The 24,482-nt window shown below is 41.1% G+C and overlaps 2 protein-coding genes across 2 annotated transcripts in view; both read right to left on the bottom strand.

Annotated features, from left to right (window-relative positions):
- GLUL (glutamate-ammonia ligase) overlaps window positions 1-24,482 on the bottom strand; it is a 328,058-nt gene that overhangs the window by 194,432 nt on the left and 109,144 nt on the right. The window lies entirely within an intron of this gene.
- RNASEL (ribonuclease L) lies at window positions 12,083-24,445 on the bottom strand. Its single transcript, XM_050766684.1, has 6 exons — window positions 24,334-24,445; window positions 20,515-22,157; window positions 18,924-19,009; window positions 16,896-17,101; window positions 16,068-16,200; window positions 12,083-14,853 (listed from the first exon to the last, which is right to left on the bottom strand). Exons 2-6 carry the CDS (start codon window positions 21,992-21,994, stop codon window positions 14,800-14,802), a joined length of 1,959 nt encoding a protein of 652 aa, XP_050622641.1. The 5' UTR covers window positions 21,995-22,157; window positions 24,334-24,445; the 3' UTR covers window positions 12,083-14,799.

Raw genomic sequence — 24,482 nt, 5'->3', positions numbered from 1 at the left:
AAGTTTCTTATCAGATATGCGATTTGCAAATATTTTCTTCCATTCTGTAGGTTGTTTTTATACTTTCTTAGCATTATTTGCAGCATAAACTTTTAAGTCTTGATATAGTCAATTTTCTTATTTTTTCTTTTGTAAGTTGTACATTTGGTCTTATATCTGAAAAACCATTGCTTAAACAAAAGCCACAAAAATTTACTCCTATGTTTTCTTCTGAAGGTTTTATAGTTTTAACTCCTACATTTAAGTGTATTATTCATTTCGAGTTAATTTTTGTGTATGGTGTGAGGAGGAGTATCGATTTCATTCTTTTGCATGTGTATATCCAGTTATCCCATCTCCATTTGTGGAAAAGACTATTCTTTCCCCCATATAATTGTCTTCCATACTCCTGGCAGAGAATCAACTTATGATCAACATAAAGGTTTATATCTGAACTCTCAGTTTTATTTCATTAATCTACTTGTCTGTTCTTATGCCAGTACCACACGGTTTAATTATCATAGCTTTGTAATAAGTTTTGACATAAGGAAGTGAGAGTCCTCCAATTTGTTCTGTTTTTTTCTTTTTCCAGATTGTTTTAGCTAAGTTGGGGCTGTTGTATTTCCATATTTTAGGATCAGCTTAATTTCTGCTAAATAAATAAATAAGTAAATAAATGTCAACTGGATTTGATAAAGATTACAGTGACTCTGGAGTTCAACTTAGAGTGTATTGTCATCTTAACAGTACTAAGTCTTTCAATCCATGAACATAGGATGTCTTTCCATTTAACATAGTAAAATTGAGACTTATATATTCTTAAGACTAAAATTGGCATTACAGGTAAGTCTTGCTTTGGATAACAGCTTAATTAACCCATTTTTATATCAGATCACTTTTTCATAGCTAATATTAATAAATATTCATAGAAATTCTTGGCCACCCTCCACCCATATGTACAATTTAAAATGATGCAAGGCCACATGCCAAAAGTATTTCAGTTAAATTGAAAAGGTAGAACAATTTAAAAAATTCAAAGTGAAGAAAATAATCTTGGAAAGGGAATGACTTTCTAAGCATCACACAAAGGCAAAATACTGAAAGAAAAATAATGATGTATTATACTACTTAATGATCTAAAGTTTCTATTCTTCAAAGTTTCTCATAAACAAAATTAAAAGTACAATTTAGAAAGAAGACTACATAGAAGATACTTGACAAAGTGAATAATTTCAATATATAAAGAGCTCCTTAAAAATGACAAAATGTGAACACTTCAAATTTTTTGTAATGGAGAAAGAACATGAGCAGTCACACAAATCATTATCTACCAATAGAAAGTGTAAATATTTGGCTTCAGACGTAGTCAAAAAAATCCAACATAAAGCAGGAGAGTTAATTTCTTTTTTTTTTTTTTTTGAGACGGAGTCTCGCTCTGTTGCCCAGGCTGGAGTGCAATGGCCGGATCTCAGCTCACTGCAAGCCCCGCCTCCCGGGTTCACGCCATTCTCCTGCCTCAGCCTCCCGAGTAGCTGGGAGTACAGGCGCCCACCACCGTGCCCGGCTAATTTTTTTTGTATTTTAGTAGAGACGGGGTTTCACCGTGTTAGCCAGGATGGTCTCGATCTCCTGAACTCGTGATCCGCCCGTCTCGGCCCCCCAAAGTGCTGGGATTACAGGCTTGAGCCACCGCGCCCGGCCGACAGGAGAGTTAATTTCTTATCTATGAAACTGATAGAGCTATTTTTTGTTTGTTTGTTTTTTAAATAAAGAGACTGCCTCGTGTTAAGTGTGAGGGAAAACAGACATTCTCATATAGAGAAAAGAAAATTGTAAGTTGATATAGTCCTTCTAGAATACAATATGCTAATATATTTCAAACTCTTAAAAATATGAAGACTTTTAAACCAGTTATTCAAGTTCTAGATATTTAAGGAATTAATCACAGATGTGTGCAAAGGCTGATCTCAAATTAATTTTACTGTTGTTAATTGCAGTGAATAAAAATGCTAACTGTCCAGTAAGAGGGGTGCAGTTAGATAAATCATGGTGCATGTTGCAGACAAATATTTAATAATATGAGAAAATATCCAGAATGGAAGTCAACACAGATACAAAAGCTTCATTATGCTATGACTCAAGTTATGACTAATAGTATGCATATACATGAATCTATATTGTTATGAACATAATAATATAATGTATATGCATATTAAAAATACCAGAAGTTGGGAGGCTGAGGAAGGAGAATTGCTTGAACCTGGGAGATGGAAGTTGCAGTGAGCCGAGATTGCACCACTGCACTCCAGCCTGGGCGACAGAGCGAAACTCCGTCCAAAAAAAAATTCCAGAAGTTTAACATTGATTACTCTGTGTCAAGATTACAAAGTGCTATTTATTTTATTCTTTCTTCTTTTCTAAAATTAATTTTCCCACAATTAACTAAAATTAAGTATACACATACATACACACCCAGGTATTTCACATATTTCAAGTAATAATTATGTATACATTTTTACAGTAATATTTAGAAGGAAGAAAATAACTCTCTATATATATAAAGGAAGAAATTGTATGTGTGACATAGATCTTTGGAGTATTAGTCATATTAAAAGTGGAAGCAAACTAGAAATAAGCCAAAGGAAAACGTGGAAACAATCTTGGATACTTTAACCTGATAGAGTATTAGATACTAGTTTAAATAATTACTATAAATCAATATGATGCTATATTTGTAAAATAAGTAATTTTATCTAAGTAAAAATGCAGCATCAGAATGAACTAATACACTAGGGTGTCAATTATGCAAAACTCTCATATGCATGTAAATGAGTTCAAGATAAAATACAAAAAAATAGCTTGTTATAGTAAAAAGAGTGTGAGTCCTTTTATTTATGATGCTTTCATTGCATTATTTATCAATAATATGAATTATAACATAATTGGGTTTCTCACAGGACACTACTATTAAACTTATAATACATTTGATTACTCATTTTTAAATTGGCTTATGTCTTAAAGTTCAATTCTATTTTGCTTCTGGTCTTTTTCAACCCACATCATTTATCCAAAAATTTTTTTAAAAGTGACATCCTACAAGTGCTATTTTGCTGTTCTGTTCTTTATGGGAAGTGAAAAAAAGCTCCCTCATCTCTATGTATTCAGGGCCCAGCACACAGCCAGTAGTACTTACTGCATATCAGTGAGACTAATTCAAGTATAAAAATTAGTAAAACATGGCTGAGCGTGGTGGCTCACGCCTGAAATCCCAAGACTTTGGGAGGCCGAGGCGGGCAGATCACGAGGTCAGGAGATCAAGACCATCCTGGCTAACACGCCTGTCTCTACTAAAATTACAAAAAATTAGCCGGTTGTGGTGGCGGCGCCTGTAGTCCCAGCTACTCGGGAGGCTGAAGCAGAATGGTGTGAACCCGGGAGGTGGAGCTTGCAGTGAGCCAAGATTGCGCCACTGCACTCCAGCCTGAGCAACAGAGCAAGACTCCATCTCAAAAAAAGAAAAAAAAAATTGGTAAAACATAAGCCTCAATTTCCACTCAGACGTGGGTAACTGGCAGACGCCTGTAAGGCAAATCTCTCCTTTCAATTTTTATTTGTTTGTTTGTTTGTTTGTTGAGACCTGGTCTCATTTTGCTGCCCAGGCCAGAGTTCAGTGGCATGATCATGGCTCACTGTAGCCTCAGGCTCGCAGCACCACAGCTATTTTTTTTAGGTGGGGTTTCACTATGTTGCCCCCTTTTTAGATGTATTTGCTACCCCTTGTCTTTGCTTCCACTTTAATCTCTTGTCTTATTTTTTCGTCACACTTCTCCATCCCCTTTTTCTCCCTCCTCTACCTCTCCCTAACCTTTTTCCTCCTCTTTCTATCCTACTTCACCTCTTCTCTTTTCCTCATATACTCAGACTCCTCTGCATTCCTGCCTTCATATTTCCCGCCTCCCTCCTTTTCCTCCACTTTCTCTGCCCACTCCCATCTTCTTGTTCTTCCTATTCTTGTCACTTTTGTCTCTGCCTTCTGTTCCCTTTTTTCATTGGATGCATCATAAAAACACCAAGTTGGAAGCCATTGCTAACTGTTCCTCTTCTTATTTCCCTTCTCCTCTTCTTATTTCCCTTCTCCTCTTCTTATTTTTAGTAATAGAACCTGCTACATTTTAGCTGCACCCCTGGTTACCCAAGTAGAAACTTCATTCCCCAACCTCCCTTGCAGCTGGGTAAAGACATGTAGCTGAGTTCCGCCCAAAGGAATGTAGGCAGAAGTGATGGAAGTAACTATTTGACCTCTCTTCCTCTTTCTCCCTGCTATTTTCTTCCCACACTCATTCTCTCAATAATCATTTCTCATTGCAAGGCCTTTAATACTATCATTAGATGACTCACAAATTTCTCCCCAGCCAATCTCCCTGAACTCCTGATCCACACATCTAACCCTGTATGACACTTAAATGTCTATTAGGAATATCACTTTTGGCATGTCCCAAATGAAACTCTTGGTCTTCCCTCTAATCCTGCTCCTCTGGAAGCCTTTCCACCTCCTTTAATAGCAGCCCTACTCTTCCAGTCACTCAGGCCAAAAGGCTGACAACTGTCCTGGACTCGTCTCTCTCACACCATATCTCACTCTGTCAGCAAATCCTGTTGGCTCTACCTTCAAAATGCATCTCCAGTCTGCCTGCCCACTTGAAGTCCACCGTCACTCAGTGTTGGCTACTAAAGTCTTTGCACGAACTATTTAATAGTCTCCTAACTGATCTCCCTGTTTTTACTCTTGCCCTCTGCTTTCTGTTCACAGAGGACCCAGAGTGATTAAGTGTTAAGTTACATCATGCCACTCCTCTGCCCACAGTCCACCGAGGGCTTCCCCTCTCAGTAAAAACCCAAACCCTTCCATGTGCTTTGGGGCCCTCCCTCTCTGGTTCCCTGACCCCTCTGTCTTCCCTTCTTGCTGGTCTTTGCCTACTCTGTATGGCAACCACGCTTTTGTGCTCCTCAAACAACTCAGGTAAGAACAGGCCCCAGGGCCTCTGAACTGACTATCCATCCCCTCTGTTTGCTTTCCCTCAAATACCTCCACCACTTGCTCTTTTGCTTCCTCGTAGTTTCATTTGGTAGGCTCCCTCTTGATGCAGCCCACCTGACCCCCGTCTTTAAATTTCGTCTAGTCTTCCTAACTACCAACTCTTACCTTGCTTAACTTTCTTCCTGCTTACTATTACCCTCTAGTATTCTCTGTCTTTATGGATGTTGGTTTTCTTCCCCACCCCACCCTGCTCCCACCTCATGAGGACAGGGATTATGGTCTTATTTGTTCACTGACTAATGGAGCATAACTTCCTACTTCCTGGTCTGCTGAACAGCTGAGGCTTTAACATGAAAAACACATGATCTTCTACTTTGTCTGAGTCACAGTCATTTGGTCCCTGTTAAAAGAGTTAAACAAAATCCTCGCTGATTATTTCAGTTTCACAAAATGTACTTTTTAAAAGACTTGATTCTCAAGAAGAGAGAATTTTCAGTGAGCAGAAAGAATGAAATTCTCTGTGTTTATGTTTCTCATTGCTTTGGGTTCACTTCTGCTGTGGACATCAAATCATTTCAAGATTCCTGTCTCACGCGTCCATGTGAAGAGACCACCAAACAGGCTTTGTGTGAGCAACAAGGCTGTTTATTTCACCTGGGTGCAGGCAGGCTGAGTCTGAAAAGAGAGTCAACAAGGGTGGTGGGATTATCATTAGTTCTTATAGGTTTGGGGATAGGTGGTGGAGTTAGCAGCGATGTTTTGCGGGCAGGGGGTGGATCTCACAAAGTACATTCTCAAGGGTGGGGAGAATTACAAAGAATCTTTTTAAGGGTGGGGGAGATTACAAAGAACGTTCTTAAGGGTGGGGAAGAAACAAATCACAATGGTGGAATGTCATCAGCTAAGGCTATTTTCACTTTTGTGGATCTTCAGTTGCTTCAGGCCATCTGGATGTATACGTGCAGGTCACAGGAGATATGATGGCTTAGCTTGGGCTCAGAGGCCTGACAATTCCTGTGTTAAATTTGTATAGGCCAATATTAATGGCTAATATAGTAATGTTATTATTTTTAATAATATTATTAATAAATAATATTAAATATAAATATTATCAACATAGAATCCTGTTGATGGTGTTCTAGAGCCTCCAAAAATCCAATTCCTTTGCTTTTTCCCCACCCACTTCTCTCCTGTTGTTAGTACCATCTTTGGGTCTTGTTGGGAACAGGCCCCCCAAAATCTGGCCATAAACTGGCCCCAAAACTGGCCATAAACAAAATCTCTGCAGCACTGTGACATGTTTGTGATGGCCATGACACACACGCTGGAAGGTTGTGGGTTTACCGGAATGATGGCAAGGAACACCTGGCCCACCCAGGGTGGAAAACCGCTTAAAGGCATTCTTAAATCACAAACAATAGCATGAGCGATCTGTGCCTTAAGGACATGCTCCTGCTGCAGATAACTAGCCCAACCCTTCCCTTTATTTTGGCCCATCCCTTTATTTCCCATAAGTAATACTTTTAGTTAATCTATAATCTATAGAAACAATGCTTATCACTGACTTGCTGTTAATAAATACATGGGTAAATCTCTGGGGCTCTCAGCTCTGCAGGCTGTGAGACCCCTGATTTCCCACTCCACACCTCTTTATTTCTGTGTGTGTGTCTTTAATTCCTCTAGCAATGCTGGTTTAGGGTTTCCCTGACCGAGCTGGTCTCAGCAGCGTCTTTTGTTTGTTTGTTTTTGAGACAGAGTCTGGCTCTGTTGCCCAGGCTGGAGTGCAGTGGCCTGTTCTCTGTGCACTGCAACCTCTGCCTCCCAGGCTCAAGCTATCCTCCCATCTCAGCCTCCCGAGTAGCTGGGACCACAGGCACATGCCACCAAGTCTGGCTAATTTTTTTTTTCTGCATTTTTAGTAGAGACAGGGTTTCACCTTGTTGCCCAGGCTGGTCTTGAACTCCTGATCTCAAGTAACCTGCCTGCTTCAGCCTCCAAAATGCAGGGATTACAGATGTAAGCCACCACACCTGGCCTCATCTTTTGGTCTTAGTCTAAGCAAATAGGCCATAAAGCAATGAAAATATTACACAATGAAAAACACCGTGGAGGTGATGAAAAAACATACCCTTTTTTATATATATATATATATATATATATATATATATATATATATATTTTCTGTTCATGTGATAGGAGGAGACTGGCAGAGCATAAACATTTGCTGCAAGCCTATTATGTGCCAGGTGATTGTCTTAGTCACTTTTGTCCATCGGGGTCCTGGTGAAGACTCTCACTGAGGCTTGCAGATGGACAGTTTCTCTGTGTGTGCTCATAAGGCAGTGAGAAAGGAGAGCTCTTTCTCTCTTCTTATGAGGTCATTAATCCCAACATGAGGGCCCTATCCTCATGACCTCATCTAACACTAATTACCTTCCAAAGACCCCATCTTAAAATACTAACACACTGGGGGGGTTAGGGCTTCAATGTATGAACTTGGGAGGGACACAATTCAGTCTATAGCAGTAATTAAGAACAGCAACAAGTAAAACTGGGTGCGTAGTGTATGCCAGGCACTGTACTAGGCACTTAGGCAAGCCTGAGAGAAAATCTCCACAGAAAGGAAAAAGGAAAGCTGAATTTCCCAGGGTCTCCTCCAGAGGAAGGTTGTGCTGTTCTTTACCCAAATCATCTTGAAAGCCCACTGAGTCCTAAAGCTGATGGAGTACAGAATGGAAGAGCTGACCCAGGGCTCAGCTCCAAGACTTACCTCTCTCCCAGGCTGCAGCTCCAGTAAAGACCCACCAAAAATCAAATGTTAAACGTTCTTCTCAACCTGTGAATTCAAGGAGTATCTTATAACTTAAACACACTACATACTTATACCAGGCACCATGTGAGGAACTGGGATATGACCTCTGCCCTCTCAGGCCTATTGGAGAGACACGTAAATGCCACCAACTGCTGAGTAAAACATATGGGGATAGAGCTTTTACCCCCAAGCAAGAGTGCAGAATCAGCCTGCCTAACACAGGACCTGATATGAACTACATGCTCAATGAAACGTTTGTGGTGATGACAACTGAATGAGAACTGTTTGCAGAGTGTCAACAGAAACTCTCAGAGAACTCAAGCAGAGGGAAAAATGATCATTTCCTCCTTTCTCTCGCTACGTGCTAGGCCCACATTGTTCCAGAATTACTAGAGAGTCAAAAATAGCTCCTTTTTCCATTTTCAGACAGCAGGATGTCCTTTCTTAAAACTTACCCAGGAATTACTTAGAGAATATTTCCTATTGTAGATATCACCCACTCCCTAAAGTGGAAATGTCACTTAAAGAAAATCAGACTAAATAAGATGATTTAAAGTTTTATTGAGTAAGCTTCACAAATGGGCATGTTGATTGACATATCCAGGTGCTCATTACAAATCAGACAACCAAAGCTTCATTTTAAAAGTTAAAGCAATCTTGCTGCTCATAAAATATTTTTTAAGCCTTAAATCTGTTCCTAACCAACATTTAATTTCATTTGGTGATATCTATTTATCCATGGCTAGATACCTCCTTTTCAGAAAGAACCTAAGGTACTGTTTTATTCCCATTACAAAGCTCCATCTAAACCACCACAGTGATTCATGGAAAGAACATCAGACTTAGCACCAGAAAATTTGTTCAAATCAAGACAGTAACACTTCCTAGCTATATGTCCTAGAGGAAATCAAAATGTTTCTAACCTTAGTTTCCTCATTAGCAAAATAAGGATAACAATGTTGACCTTAAAGGCTTGTTTTGAAAATTAAATAAAATAAAATATGCAGATGTAATGTATACATTATAAAGCACCAGAAAATGTAAGGCAGTAGTATTATTCATGTACGAAGATGGTTCATTCATTATTCAATGCATATTTATTGAACATTCCCACTTGGCAGACTTTTTGCTTGGCAATGAAGATACAAAGTCAAGAAAAGATAGCCATCACCCGTAAGGAGCCTACATTCCAGTGGAGGAACCAAAACTAAAAGGTGGAGGAAAGCTCTGGGTGCTTGGGAGCCAGAAAGAGCTCCTAGACTGGGTATGGGAAGTGAGGGAGGCCTGGGAGCCTCCTGAGGGGTTGACACCAGAAGGAACTCCATCGCTACACATTCAGCAAGAGTAAACAAATCTGAGTCCCTCCTCTGCGGGGTGGTCCACACACTCCACAGTCCTGGGCCCTAAGATAGTTCAAAAGCATCCCAACCCCTTAAGGCAGGCTTTCTCAACCTCAGCACCATTGATATTTGGTCTGGATAATTCTTTGTTGCAGGGGCTGTCCTGTGCAAGGTAGGTTTGGCAGCATCCCTGGTCTTGACTCACTAAATGCCATAGCATGTGCCCCACAAAGCTGTGACACCAAAAACTTCTTCAGACACTGCTAAATGCTCTCTGCAGTGCAAACTTGCCCCTAGTTGAGAACTACTGCCCAAGGTCATGGAAAACCAATGCAGTTGGTTCTGGAAGGAGTGGAATTCATGCACCCAGTGCCCAGACTTATACTAGATGCTCAATAAATACTGAATGAATGAATGAGTGAATGAGCTTCCTGGAGCCCCTATATATGTTTTGGGACTCATCTGGAAGAGCCTTGGAAGGATAGTTAAGTTTTAAGGTGCCCAAATGAGAGGTACCAATAACACCACGTCCATTTATAAAGTGCTAGGTATAAATTGAATAAGCTTGGGCCAGTAGCTCACACTCTCTGAGTCTCAGGTTCCTCAGTTCTTAAATGGGGATGGATGATAATCCCTGTGTTGCAAGATCATTGGGAAAATTAAATGAGAGAATTGTAACATATGCAGCATTAGGGGTCAAGGCACTCATTCTTTTGGTGCAATTGACAAAAGGAATCTTAGCAGAGTGTCGTCCCAGTTAGTGGGTAAGGCTTATGAACTAGTGTAGTCTGGACATATACTGCTTTTGTTATAGACATATGAAATACACAATGCCAGGGACTGACATATCAGCTATACAACTCATCCCTCATAAGCAACCTGGTGAGTTAAAAGGCCCAGAACGTTGTGACTTGCCAAGGACTCTACAGCTAATAAGTAGTTCCCTGAACTCCAACAAATCAGTCCATACTGAATGAATGAGTGAATGAGCTTCCTGGAGCCCCTATATATGTTTTGGGACTCATCTGGAAGAGCCTTGGAAGGATAGTTAAGTTTTAAGGTGCCCAAATGAGAGGTACCAATAACACCACGTCCATTTATAAAGTGCTAGGTATAAATTGAATAAGCTTGGGCCAGTAGCTCACACTCTCTGAGTCTCAGGTTCCTCAGTTCTGAGGGCTGGCCAACCCACTGGTCCCACCAGCTCCATCACACTGAGGCTTGTTTGAACTGTGGGTTTGGGGGAAATGCTTTCTATATTCTGTGTTCTGTAGTTTTGTATAGACATAGATCACCAGATCTGGAAATGTCTTCTGAAAATACCGGGAAGGGTCTCCAATTTTTAATTTCATCCTGAAATAAAACACAAATGGTTCAGCATGCTTGCCCCAAATTATTCTTCCCCACTTCACAGCATATGGCCCTGAAGATCTCTTTGCTCGCTTGATTTCTATTGCAGAATGAATAAGGACTATGGAATCTGACAGAGCAAGACTCCTCCCCTGACTCTTCAACTAATTGTGCAACCTTTGGCCACAATCTTTCTGCACTTTAGATTGTTCATTCATAAAATGGAAATAGTGCAATGCCACAATCCTCTACCTATAATTCCAAACTCTAGAAGACCCCTGAACTGTAAGACTTTTTTGTGAGTTTGTAGCTAATATTTTTGTCAGCAAAAGTTGATCGAACTAATGTGGGCTATTTTTAGACGTATGTAACTCTACATTCACTTTATCTAGCCGTCCAGTCTCCTGTGTTACTTTACAGAAGGGAGTCACTAGCTCCTGTTCAATTTGTTTTACCATTTATCCAACAAAAAAATAACAAAGAAGATGAAAGCCTGCTGGACATGTCCCTCATTAATTGTAAGGCCACAGTGATAGCCCTTTTACACACAGAGGGAAGGAATTACTTTTCTTTCATCAAAATAAATTTTCTTTTTTTCATCATAGATATAAACTTAGAATTGGATTTTTTAAATTGTTCTCATTTCACATATAATTTGTAGGAATGAAAGCAATACTTACTTTTTATGCTTTTCTTCATCAATGTGTTCTCCCAAATTCCGGATGAACTTTAGCAGATCACCCACAGTGTTCTGGTAGAAATTGCCACTTTTTTTATAAAACTCATTCATTTTTTTCATAACATCTGCATTAATCTAAAAAAAACAAAAAATAACACAAAAATGTGGTAGCAACACAAAATAAATCATGATGGAATATTCATACCAAAAGGCAAAATATAAATTTGAATATATTCATATATTCTATAATTACCAACTAATTAATAAAGCAAAATAATTTAAAAAGGGAAGTAAATGCTGTATACCAAAATGCTAACTATAATTGTGTCTGGGCCGGGCGCGGTGGCTCACATCTGTAGTCCCAGCACTCTGAGAGGTCTTAATGGGCAGATCACCTGAGGTCAGGAGTTTGAGACCAGCCTGGCCAACATAGTGAAACCTTGTTTCTACTAAAAACACAAAAATTAGCCGGGCGTGGTGGCACCGCCTGTAATCCCAGCTACTTGGGAGACGAAGGTAGGAGAGTCTCTTAAACCTGGGAGGTGGAGTTTGCAGTGAGCTGAGATCGCGCCACTGCACTCCAGCCTTGGCAACAGAGCGAGACTCCATCTCAAAATAATACTTTTTTTTTTTTTTTTTTGTGAGATGGAGTCTCACTCTGTCGCCAGGGCTGGAGTGCAGTGGCGCGATCTCAGCTCACTGCAACCTCCGCCTCTCAGGTTCAAGCAATTCTCCTGCCTCAGCCTCCTGAGTAGCTGGGATTACAGGCACCTGCCACTATGCCCAGCTAATTTTTTTTTTTGTATTTTTAGTAGAGACAGGGTTTCACCATGTTGGCCAGGCTGGTCTCAAACTCCTGACCTCGTGATTCGCCCACCTTAGCCTCCCAAAATGCTGGTCATTACAGGCATGAGACACTGCGCTTAGCAAAAAAATTAAAAATTTTTAAAAATTAAAACTATATATATAATTGTGTCTGCACGTGAGATTATAAGTATGTTCAAATGTGTGTCTGTATTTTCCAAGTAAATTGTTTTCATAAGAAATTAAATATATTAAAATATGGTTAAAAATCTTTGACTACTATACTAGGAAATTTGCTATTATACTATACAATATTTTTATCCTGTGGCCACCCTTTCAAATTCGTACTTGATTACATTTCTTTCTTTAAAAGGGCTGTTCAGACTGAAACCAGGCCTGCAACCATGGCCAAAGTGAATGGTTTTTTTTGTTTGTTTGTTTTTGTTTTTCTAGGTATATTTCCAAAAGGAATAATTAATATTGTTAAAGTGATCACCCTGCCCAAAGCAATCTACACATTCAACGCAATCGCTATCAAAATACCAACATCATTTTTCACAGAATTAGAAAAAACAATCCTAAAATTCACATGAAACCAAAAAAGAGCCCCAACAGCCACAGGCATCTTAAGGAAAAAGAACCAAGTTGGAGGCATCACATTATGATACACTTCCAATTATTCCGCAAGGCTAAGATAACCAAAACAGCACAGTACTGGTATAAAAATAGACACATAGATCAATAGAACAGAACAGAGAACCCACAAATAAAGCCACGTATCCACAACCAACTGATCTTTGACAAAGTTAGCAAAAACACACACTGGGAAAAGGATACACTATTCAGTAAGTGGTGCTGGGACAATTAGATTGCCGTATGTAGAAGATTAAAACTAGACCTCTCTCTCACACTGTATACAAAAATCAACTCAAGATGGATTAAAGACTTAAATGTAGGATCTGAAACTATAAAAATACTAAAAGAAAACCTAGGAAAAACTCTTCTGGACATTGGTCTAGGCAAAGAATTCATGACTAAGACCTCAAAAGCACAAACAACGAAAATAAAGAGAGATGGGGTTTAATTAAACTAAAAACTTCTGCACAGCAAAAGAAATAAACAGCAAACAAACAACCTGCAGCATGGGAAAAAAAAATTTGCAAACTATGCATCCAACAGAGGACTGATATCCAGAATTTACAAGGAATTCAAACAACTTAACAATAAAAGATAATAACCTCATTAAAAGGTGGGCAAATGACATGAATAGACGTTTCTCAAAAGAAGACATACAAATGGCCAAAAAGCATATGAAAAAATGCTCTGGTGTGCAGTGGCACCATCTCAGCTCACTGCAACCTCTGCTTCATAGGCTGAAGCAATTCTCATGCCTCAGCCTCCCAAGTAGCTGGGATTACAGACGTGTGTCACAATGCTTGGCTAAGTTTTGCATTTTTAGTAGAGACAGGGTTTCAGCATTTTGGCCAGGCTGGTCTCAAACTCCTGACCTCAAGTGATCCACCCACCTCGGCCTCCCAAAGTGCTGGGATTACAGGCGTGAGCCATTGTACTCAGCCCAAGAAACCTTGTATCAAAAAGATACCTGCACTCATATGTTTATTACAGCACTATTCATAATAGCAAAGATATGGAATCCACCTCAGTGTCCATCAACAGATGATTAAAGAAAATGTTTACATACATATAAATATATACATATATATATTTCAGTCATAAAAAAGAAGAATGAAATCATGTCTTTCGTAGCCACATGGATGGAACTAGAGGCCATTATCGTAAGTGAAATGACTCACAAACAGAAAGTCAAGTATCACATGTTCTCACTTATAAGTGGGAGCTCAATAATGTGTACACATGGATGTACAGAGTGGAATAATAGAATTGGAGACTTGGAAAAGTGGGAGGGTTGGAGGAGGGAGAGGGATGAGAAATTACTTAATGGGTACAATGTACATTATTCAGGTAATGGTTAAACTAAAAGCCCAATTGTACCACTACACAATATATCCATGTAACAAAACTGTACTAGTACCCTCTAAAATTTATATTTTAAACAAGGTTACTTGTTTCTTCTTGCCTGCAGGTATCCCAGGGCAACTCCTTTCATATCATAGTAATGTCATCCTCTTTCTCTGTGCTTGTCACCCTCATAGATACAGAGCCATAGATGGCTCTCATATTTAGAAAGAGTTTGGGCTACAAGATCAAAATGCAACAGTCAAGAATCCAGTGGGTCACTTAGGAAGAGTAACTGATGAAAGAGCAATGCTAGTGAGGATGCTGCTGAGACTGGCCAGGTGCACTCTGTGCAGAACACCCATGAGAAATGTCAAGCATGTATGTGTGGCAGGATGGGGCAAGTCAAGAACCAATACAGTCATACAAGCTGGAAAACTTGGGCTCCAGACCTATGCTAACAAAATTAATTGTGTGACCATGAAAAGGGGCAAGTCAGCAGGGAAACAAAGTGTAAAATGGGGATTAAAAGGTCAAACTTGAAGTTAAAACTTGAAGTCTATCAAAATTCAATATAAGCTCATGGAATTTCGGGAAAAGAACCAATACATTGGGAATAAAAGAACAAGTTCCTCTTTCCAGCTCTGCCAATCTCTGACTGTCCAGGCATGAGTAATTTGAGTGTGGTCTCTGAGCCTCAGTTTCCTCAGTGAATAAATGAGTTGGTAGACTTGACACCATCATAGCTTTGTGTAGTAGTGTGGCTTAAGCACATGGCCTCTGCAGCCATCCTTCCCAGCTTCAAATCCTGGTGCACCCCTTACTGGTTCTGTGTAGTTGGAAAAATTATTTGTCTGTGCCTCAACTTGCTCATCTGCAAAATATAGATGATTGTCTCAGCAGTTGTGATAAGGATTAAATGTGGTAACTCATGTAAAGTCCCAAGAACTATGGCTGCTACATAATCAAGCACTGTGTAATCATTAGCTATCATTATCACAGCTGCTTTCAAATTCCTTTGTTTCTACAAGTTAAAGTTTTAGCCAAAGTTTGATAGACATTCGTTTAGTAGAGTTATGGCACATCTACTCCATGCCAGGGATACAATAACTCACAAGACAATGGGTAGTCTCTGCCTTCATGGACCTTATAGGCTAGCAAGGAAAATGGACCATAAGCCAGTAATTATGAGTGTGATGTGCAGTCTAGAGACCAGTGAGCGAAGGAAAGCAAAACAAGAATCAGGAGAAGCAGTATCCCAGGTCAGGCCTAGGATAGGAAGCTATTGGTTTCCAAGACCTGAAGATTATGGGTTCTCCCATAGTGCTTTGCACATGTCCCTGGGATGCCCAGCACACATCCCACAGCATCATTTCCACGGGCTTCTCAGCCCCACAGGGACACACTGTATTCTGCTTTGTATGCTCAGGGCCTTGCATGGGTCTAGCACATAATTGGTATTGTATAGATGTTTGTTAATTAATAATGAAAGTTCTGACAGTACTGACTAGATTGAGATGGTGAATAATTTTGTAGAGTTCCACTATACTTAATGCAAGTTACATGGAACTTTTCTTAAAGAGAGCAATTTGAAAGATCATCTTTTCTTCATAGTCTATTTCCTCAGGCAGAACGTAGGTCTGTGTGTGGATCCTGAGAGCTGGGCTGTTCACAGGCAGTGGAGGCAACCAGGCTGTACCCGGACTGAAACGCCTCATGGTGAAGCACTTCCCTTGGATTAAGTTCTATTTAGTCAGCTGCTCTTGCCATAATGGTAACAGGATTATCAGCCAAGTGTGAGGGAAAGGCTCGTGGGCTGGGATAAGGCTATCCAGGGGGAGCCTGAATAACAGTCTATCAGAGGGGCATGGGTCTGAATGCGAGAGAGAGAGGGCCAGCTTCTCTCTCTGGAAGTAGACACCCCAGTGGGGAGCCTAAGGGAATAGGAATGGGGAGGACAGGAGAGGAAATCACCTCTTTCAGGCTCTGGTTGGCCACTGGTATAAAATAAGATAGAAAAACTAACATAAAACATTACACAAATTCTTATTGCTGGAATAACCCCTGCACTGTAGGAATTATTCATACCTTAGTCGTCCACTTGTCAAAACTTACAGAATGTTCAGAAGGCCCAGGTTGCAGTAGTTTGAGGATCTCACTTTTATGTTTTCGTGTTTTGATGTCGGATTCATTTCCCACATTCCGAAGCGTCCTATAGCGGCTGAAGATGACTAAATGATCTAAATGATCATGATCACCCCATCCCTCCCTTTCCTTTTCTAGAAAAAGGAAACTGTTAGATTTTGGCGTTTTTGTGTTTTCTTTTTTTTCTTTTTTTTTTTTTTTTTTTTTTTTTTTTTTTTTGAGATGGAGTCTCGCTCTGTCCCCCAGGCTGGAATGTAGTGGCACAATCTTGGCTCACAGCAACCTCCACCTCCCGGGTTCAAGCGATTCTCCTGCCTCAGCCTCCCAAGTAGCTGGCATTACAGGCGCCTGCCACCACGCTCGGCTAATTTTTGTATTTTTAGTAGAGATGGGGTTTCACCATGCTGACCAGGCTGGTCTGGAACTCCTGACCTTGTGATCTGCCCACCTCGGCCTACCAAAGTGCTGGGATTACAGGCATGAGCCACCACGCCTGGCCACATTTTGATTTTTAATAAAAGTAATACAACCATGTCTTCAAAAATTCTGCCTGATGGGAGAGGCAAGCATCTCTTTTTTTCCGTCCTTATTCTTCAGAAATGAAAAGCAGATTCCAGAGAGGTTAAGTCATCTCTCCAAGGACACACAGCCAGTAAATCCCAAGCTGAGAAAAAAGCCTGGGTCTCCTGATGTGCAGCCCAGACTTCTGTCTGCACCACCTCACCCTCTCCATCCTGGAAGCCTGTAGCATCTGCTCAAAGTTTTACTTACCTCTCCCAAGTCCAAAAGAAGGGATGACCTAACAAGTCACCCAGACAGTCCCTCACATGTTCCCCAGGGTGGAAGAGACGATGAATGAGGTCCTTAGTTTCCTCATCTGGAGAAAGTCGAACTACCTCTTCATTACTTTGAGCCTTCAGCTCCTCAAATGAGATGCTTCCCTTCTTTACCACATAGAGGACCAGCCGTCCAAGGTCCTGCACAAAAGCCGTAAATCAAGCCAAAGGTGCTTACTAATTATTAGGGTAACCCTGGAAGGAGTGGTGCAGGCTATTAGCAAACAAGATGATAGGAGGAATCTCAAGAAATTTGTAGGCTTGTTAGGGAGGGAAGACACAGATTTGTGCATAGAGACCTCTTCAAGGCAGTATATGGCCCACACCACTTAGTTTTATGAAGAGCAAAAGATACATATGAGTCACAGTTGTTAGGGCAGACTGCTTGGAGGAAGAGAGATTTGAGCTGGGCCTCAAATGTATGGATAGACTATAGATAAATTAAGGAAAGGGAGAATGCTTTAAACAAAGGGAGAACTGGGAGCCTGGCTGGGAACTGGGACTTTGGGTCTGAGGCTATATCACGCAGCAAATAAAAAAGTCAGTCCAGGCCAGGAGAGGTGCAGTGATGACTCCGGGCATTAGGCCATGGCCAGGAGGAAAGGCCAAGAAGAAGGTCGCCAAAGGAACTCTTTGCACTAGCCACCAGTCAAGGAAGGAGCTGAAATCTGGTGCCACCAAACCAGGAGGCCAGACATATGGATGGAGAGTCTTGTCCATTGGGTTGAAAGTGCAGCACCCTGCAAAACTCTCCAGGAAAGACCTACCCTGACAGGGTCAGAATCAGCCTGGGGGCTTTGGCCTATAGTGGCCAATCTCCATGCCCTCTCAGGAGCAACAGCTATTTCAGAGTCGTCATCTTTTTGGCCAAGCTTAGGTTCTTTCAAGCTGGGAATTGACCTCACTCCTCCCAGGAGTTTTCAGAGAACCTTAGTATCCGGCCTTCTTCAGAGCGTAGCCCACGAGTTTGAATTTGTGGTGAAAGAAACCTCACTTACTTTGTTCTTAGGTAGAAAAATAACTCCTCAATGAATATTGAAGATATTTGAAATTCTCTCCTGGAGAGAAGATGTGGCATGCTCAGTTTATTTACTTATTAAGCTAATGGAGGAAGAGAGATTCAAAGAGATACAGTAAGGGGACACAGCGACAGCCAACTCTGCACCGACCCAAGCTGTTGCACGTTCCCCTTGTCATCCTGAAAGCTCTGCTGAAGGAGAAGCCCAAGGAAATGCCGTGGCCTGCAGGGGAGTCAGGACAGTGAGCAAGATGGGGAAAGCCTTGAACATTCTTTTTTTCCTGGTTAAAATAGAAAGCCCTCCAATTGCACATAAGAAATAAGGTAGTGAACGGTGATGGTTAATATTGAGTGTCAACTTGATTGAGTTGAAGGATGCAAAGTATTATCCCTGGGTGTGTCTGTGAGGGTGTTGCCAAAAGAGAGTAACATTTGAGTCAGTGGACTGGGAGAGGCAGACCCACCTTCAGTCTGGGTGGGCACCATCTAATCAGCTGCCAGCATGGCTAAAATAAAGCAGGCAGAAAATGAAAGAGCAGATGACTTGCTAAGACTTCTGGCCTTCCTCTTTCTCCTGTGCTGGATGCTTCCTGCCCTCAAACATCAGTATCCAAGTTCTTCAGCTTATGGACTTTTGGACTTACACCAGTGGTTTGCCAGGGGCTCTCAGGCCTTTGGCCACAGACTGAAGGCTGCACTGTCAGCTTCCCTACTTTTGAGGTTTTGGTACTCAGACTGATCCACCACTGGCTTCCTTGTTCCTCAACTTGCAGATGGCCTATTGTGGGACTTTATGTTGTGACCGTGTGAGTCAATTCTCCTTAATAAACTCCCTTTCATATATACACATGTCCTACTAGTTCTGTCCCTCTGGAGAACCCTGACTACTACATGAAAGAATAAGGAGACAGAAAGAAGAAAGGTAAACTGGATTGTAGAATTTACCTCTAGATCTCTCTTGACTTCCTGTGGATCTCCAGTCCATTTGATGCTCTTATCAAAATCTGCCAGGTGAACAGCATTCTTAGAATCTAAGGAAAAGTGTGCAGAGGCACATTGAAAATACTCATTCTCCATAAAGTGAGAGTCAATTGATTTACATAAATATGTAACATGCTGTAAAAATCATCATCTCCGTAGAAGGCAATAATAAACCTTATATCTGTATTGCCATTCACCCCTCAAAACACTGCCATGTGCACTGTTTCATTTGATCTATTAGGTACCTGCCAAGAGCAGCACTTACATTTTATTTTTTCCAGGCCAGGGGGTAGGAAGGGACAAGGACAAAAATTTTTTTTTTATTATACTTTATGTTCTAGGGTACAGGTGCACAACATGCAGGTTTGTTACATATGTATACATGTGCCATGTTGGTGTGCTGCACCCATTAACTCGTCATTCACATTAGGTATATCTCCTAATGCTGTCCCTCCCCCCTCCCCCACCCCACTACAGGCCCCGGTGTGTGATATTCCCCTTCCTGTGTCCAAGTGTTCTCATTGTTCAATTCCCACCTATGAATGAGAACATGCAGTATTTGGTTTTCTGTTCTTGTGATAGTTTGCTGAGAATGATGGTTTCCAGCTGCATCCACGTCCCTACAAAGGACATGAATGGGATGAGGATAAATTTAACCAGCTCCTCGTTCATGCAGTTCCAGGGGCCAAAAGCACAGATCTGTAAAGGAGCTGTTCCTTTACACTGAGCTTAAATCTCAGTGCATGTCTATGGATAAGGTATGTACTCTGCTTAGACTTTTAGGCAAGAACAGCCTTTCCTGAGCACCTGTGATGTACCAAATGACTTACTACTTCAGCATCGCACTTAGACCTCATAACAAACTGATGAAGGAGGCATTATCAGTCTCAAGTGAAGAAACTGAGGCTCACAGTATCAAGGGACTTGTCTGAGGTTATAAAGCTACAAACTGGTGAGACGAGGCTTCAAGTCACCCTAATCATCGCTGAAGCCCTGGCTTGCTACCCTGTACCATATTGCTTCCTGGGACTTTCTGGTCAGCTCTGCTTTTCTTTTAACATTTAAAAGAAAATGCTATTTTTCTTTCCTTTGTTTGGCTTGGACCAGTGGATTCTGACTTGTTCTGCCTTGGAGTCTGTGTCTTCACTACATCACATCTTGTCCTGACATCCTCAACTTTGACCTCAATTTTGCCAGTAAATTTCATGGTTACTGCCAACTTGTCTGAAGGAATTCACCTCTAGGATTCTCAAATTTCTAGAGCTACTTTGATCCATGACAGGCCATCATCTGTTTATTTTGCCAATGGCAATATAAGGCTAGCCTGGTATTCTGTTGGCATCAAACAACCTCCATGTAGACTAACAGAACCCAGTTATAACTGGTAGCAGGAGACACTGCACTGTAATTCTGTAATTATGAATTTATTGTAATGATCCTCAAATTGAATCATCCACATTTACTCTAGGCCTTTCCTCCCTGCAATGAAACACTTTTCCTTTCGTAAACAAAGATCCCACAATTTCTAAGAGAGAATTGGGAACTGGGGACTCACCTATTAAGATGTTTTGTGGTTGCAGATCCTGGTGGGTGTATGCACAGGACAAGTGTAATTCTTGAACAGCCTTAAATAGAGATGACAGGACATTTCGGGCAAACTCATCTTCCTCATTTTCCACATCTTCCCCTCTGTGCACCTCCAAATACGCTTCCAGAGTCTGCTCACAGAGAGTGACGCACACAAACAAATGGCCCCTGTGGCTCTCACTCCCATAGAATGTCACCAAGTGACTGTTCTCTCGGCTGCTTCGCAGGCAAGAGACTTCCTGCCGTGCACGTGGGCTGCCCTCACAGAACGTCTTCACGGCTACTTCTTGCTTCTCATAGAGCCCCAGGTAGATGCCTCCTTCTGAAGTATCAGCAATTTTGTATTTTTCGTCAATAAAGAACTTGAGTTTGCCAATCATAGGGCGGTACATTCTGTGGAGATCCTTCAGGGCTGCCCCCCAGTGTGAGCTCTGAGGCTTCCAGTCTTCGGCAGGAGGGTGAAAATGTTCTTTGGCTCCATAAGAGAGAAGAAGCTTCACAAGGGAACGGTCATAATTCCGCCTGGCTATCATAACAAGATCCCCACAATCTGTACTGGCTCCACGCTCGCACAGCAAGTCGGCGATGTCCTTCAGTTTGAGTTCAACAGCAAGCAGCAGTGCTGTTTTGCCGTCACTGTCTGTGTCATTAATCTCTATGTGCTCTTGCTCCAGAAGCCTCTTCACCAAACCAAAGTGCTTCTTCTCCACTGCCAGGATCAAGGGCGTCTTCCCTCTTTCTCCCCTCACATTGACATCAGCCCCATGGTCCAGCAGCAGATGCGTAATAGCCTCCACATCCCTATTGCGAGAGCTCAGGAGAGCATGGATCAAGGCATTTCTGCCCATATTGTCACAGGCATTGACATCTGCCCCCATCTCGTCAAGGAGAATCTTCAAGACCTCTACGTGTCCTTCTTTGGCAGCGTCCATGAGAGCTGTGGCTCCTCCTTTCCTCAGCCGCTCTTGATCCTCCTTTGTCTTTCGCCTCAAATTCACATTTGCTCCTCTCTCATAAAGGAATTTTAGGGCTTCGACATTACCATACACAGCGGCTTCCATGAAGGCTGTGAAGCCATAAAAATCACACTCATTGACATCTGCTCCTTTAGAAAGGAAAAGTTCCAGCAGCTTCACGTTCCCCGCAATCGCTGCGACGATAAAAGGCGTGGCCCCATTCTTCTTCCTCAGAACAGGGTCGGCATCATAACGAAGCAGAAGTTCCACAATGTCCTCCCTGCTCATTTGTACTGCGTTATGCAGAGGTGTCCAACCCCCTTCCTCTTCCTGAAAATTAACGTTGGCCCCACCTTCCAGCAATTGCTGGACCCGGTCAACATCTTCGGTTTGAACAGCTTTAATCAGCAGGTGATTGTCTTCCACTGTAGCCCTTCTACCGCTGGAGGACATGGGTCCCTCCTGGGGGTCATTATGATCCCTGGTCTCCATGACGGTAAATGCCACCTGCTACCACTTTTGCCTTTTCCTTGAGAAAATGCAAACTTACCTCCTTGCACTTAATCAAAGAAGCTTTGAGTGTAAATTGGGATTCTCTGGCAACAGAGCAGCAGTGTGAGGAAGGAACAATGTTCTCAGTCTTCTGACATTCCACCTGGCGACAAACAGAGGTGCTTTGTAATTTTACAATAGGGAGAAAACACTTGGATTAGAGAAATTAATTATATTAGCATTTTTCTAAATATATATATATTTATTTCTTATAAAACTTTTAAATTACAGAATATTATAAATATATGTAAATTCAAAATAAGAAAATTATTTCTCTAGTCCCAATGCCCAGAAACAGCCAATGATAATATTTTAGCATATTTCTATATATTTATTAAGACATTTGGAATTATACCCTGTTAGTAACTTTGTATCCTACTTCCTTTCATTTGATGCCATATTATAAGTCATTTCCTGTGTTACTGCAAAGTCTTGTAAAACATTTTTCATGGCTGTGTAATATGAAATCATACAGTTGTTTCATTTCTCTGTTACTGAGTGGTTTTCAAAAATAAGTTTTAAAGGGTTTTTTAAAATTTTAAATTTAAAAATTCTAAATGATGTTGCAGCAAATTCAGCTTATTTTAGTTTATTTTCTTATGATAGATCTTATGATAGATTTCATATGATAGACTTCAAAGAATTGAATGACTATTCAAAAGATATGATTGCATTTAGGATTTTTAACCTGTATTAACAAATTGCTTTCAATGTCATATAAATATATTCTTACCAGAGATGGGTGGCTTCTTAAAAAAAAAAAATAGAAGGCCCTGAAAATATGCACATCAATCATTTATCAATAAAAAAAGAAGAACCCTCATTCAATAGGAAAAATATATTTCTTGGCTTTTTTTCCCTTCGCATTTCTCACGTCACCATGAAGGTTGATCACTGTGTTTGCTGACTCTATGCATGTCCTCTTTGTACAACCGTGTGCCCCTATTTAAAGTACAGACAATATCTGACTTATGATAGTTCAACTTGTGATTTTTTTGACTTTGCAATGGTGGAAAAACCATAAACATTCAATAGAAACCACACTTCAAGTACACATACAACCATTCTGTTTTTTACTTTCAGCATAGCATTCAATAAATACATGAGACATTTAACACTTTATTATAAAATAAGCTTTGAGCTAGATGATTTTGCCCAACTGTAGCCTAATGTAAGTGTTCTGAGCACATTTAAGGTAAGCTAGGATAAGCTATGACGTTCAGTAGATTAGGTGTATTAAATGCACTTTTGACTTAAAATATTCTCAATTTAGGATGGGTTTATCTGTATGTAACCCCATCATAAGTCAAGGAGTATCTGCAGCAGTGAAAAGAGTTTGTACTCTGACCTTAGGGAGATGTAAGTTTGAGATTGTGGCTGTGTAATTTTTTACTATTACTTCCTGTAACCTTGGATTGTTGAATCTCAATTTTCTGCTTCCTGAAATGGAGACAAAAACAAATAGTCATGTGTGTAAAGTACAGTCATGTGTGTAATGTATAAAATATTAGCCTCTCAATGAATGTTAAAGCTAATTATATCTCTTTATGAAGAAAAAAATTGCTTAATGGATTCTATTCTCCCTACACATGTGCATAGAGCTACTACATGAATAGGCAACTGGCAGCTATCAATTTCATCCCACTGTCAACCAGATCTGAGAATTACAGATCCAGTTCAATCATCAGCCCGAAACTGTTACCTGAATGTTTAAATAACTGTATCTGCTATAGATTTCAGGAAGCAACCCTTTTTCAGCAATCTCACCACTCTGACGGTTTCAAAGCCTCAAAGGTTAATCGATTAGTCTCTTAGAGGTTTAATTAATTGTGCAACACAAACACAATCACCAGGCAATGAAATCTTTAACCAAAGTGTTTGTGTAGACAGTCCCCATTACAATCAGATGTGAGGTGGGCTGGTATAAACAAAGGAGCTGAGAAGGAGAGGAAATATCAGGAAGCCCTGAGTGGCACATCGGAGTTGAGAAGAGACCACCAGGCGGAAGCACTGCAACAGACAATCCTGCTTTCAGTTTCACTTTCTCTGTGCGACCAGAGATGCCTGAGAAACTGAGGACATGGATAAATGATGTGTGGACTGTGACAGAACCCTGGAAGGGCACTGGAGGAAGATCCCTCCGGGCAGCCAAGGGCTGGGACCTCCCCTCCCACTTCCCAAGTTCTCCAGCACCTGGCCTCTCCAGTCTCCGAAGCCCAAGAATTCTTCAAGATCGACTTCTCGAGCTTTTCTAGCTTTCCTCCTTCTGCCCGCCTTACCTGCTCAACTCAGACGTCTGTTATTCCTTTGGCAGCCACTAAGCCTGGAAGACTGTTTGCAGCCGGAGCAGTTTCCTCCTTCTGCGTCACTGAGCAAGCAGGGCGGAGCCAAGAAAGGAGTGAGGAATGTGGTAGTGGAGGGAAAGCAG

The sequence above is a fragment of the Macaca thibetana genome, chromosome 1, assembly GCF_024542745.1.
Source record: "Macaca thibetana thibetana isolate TM-01 chromosome 1, ASM2454274v1, whole genome shotgun sequence".
Lineage (NCBI taxonomy): Eukaryota > Metazoa > Chordata > Mammalia > Primates > Cercopithecidae > Macaca > Macaca thibetana.
This window is presented reverse-complemented; position numbering and strand designations above follow the sequence as displayed.

What these genes read in the sequence shown, in the direction of transcription:
- RNASEL (XM_050766684.1), bottom strand. Translation starts at nt 21,994, where the DNA reads ATGGAGACCAGGGATCATAATGACCCCCAGGAGGGACCCATGTCCTCC. An exon ending in ACCACAAAACATCTTAATAG is followed by an intron (nt 19,010 to 20,514) that starts GTGAGTCCCCAG and finishes ACTTTTCCTTAG; the next exon opens with ATTCTAAGAATGCTGTTCAC. An exon ending in TTGACAAGTGGACGACTAAG is followed by an intron (nt 14,854 to 16,067) that starts GTATGAATAATT and finishes TATATTTTGCAG; the next exon opens with ATGAGCAAGTTGAGGCACAG.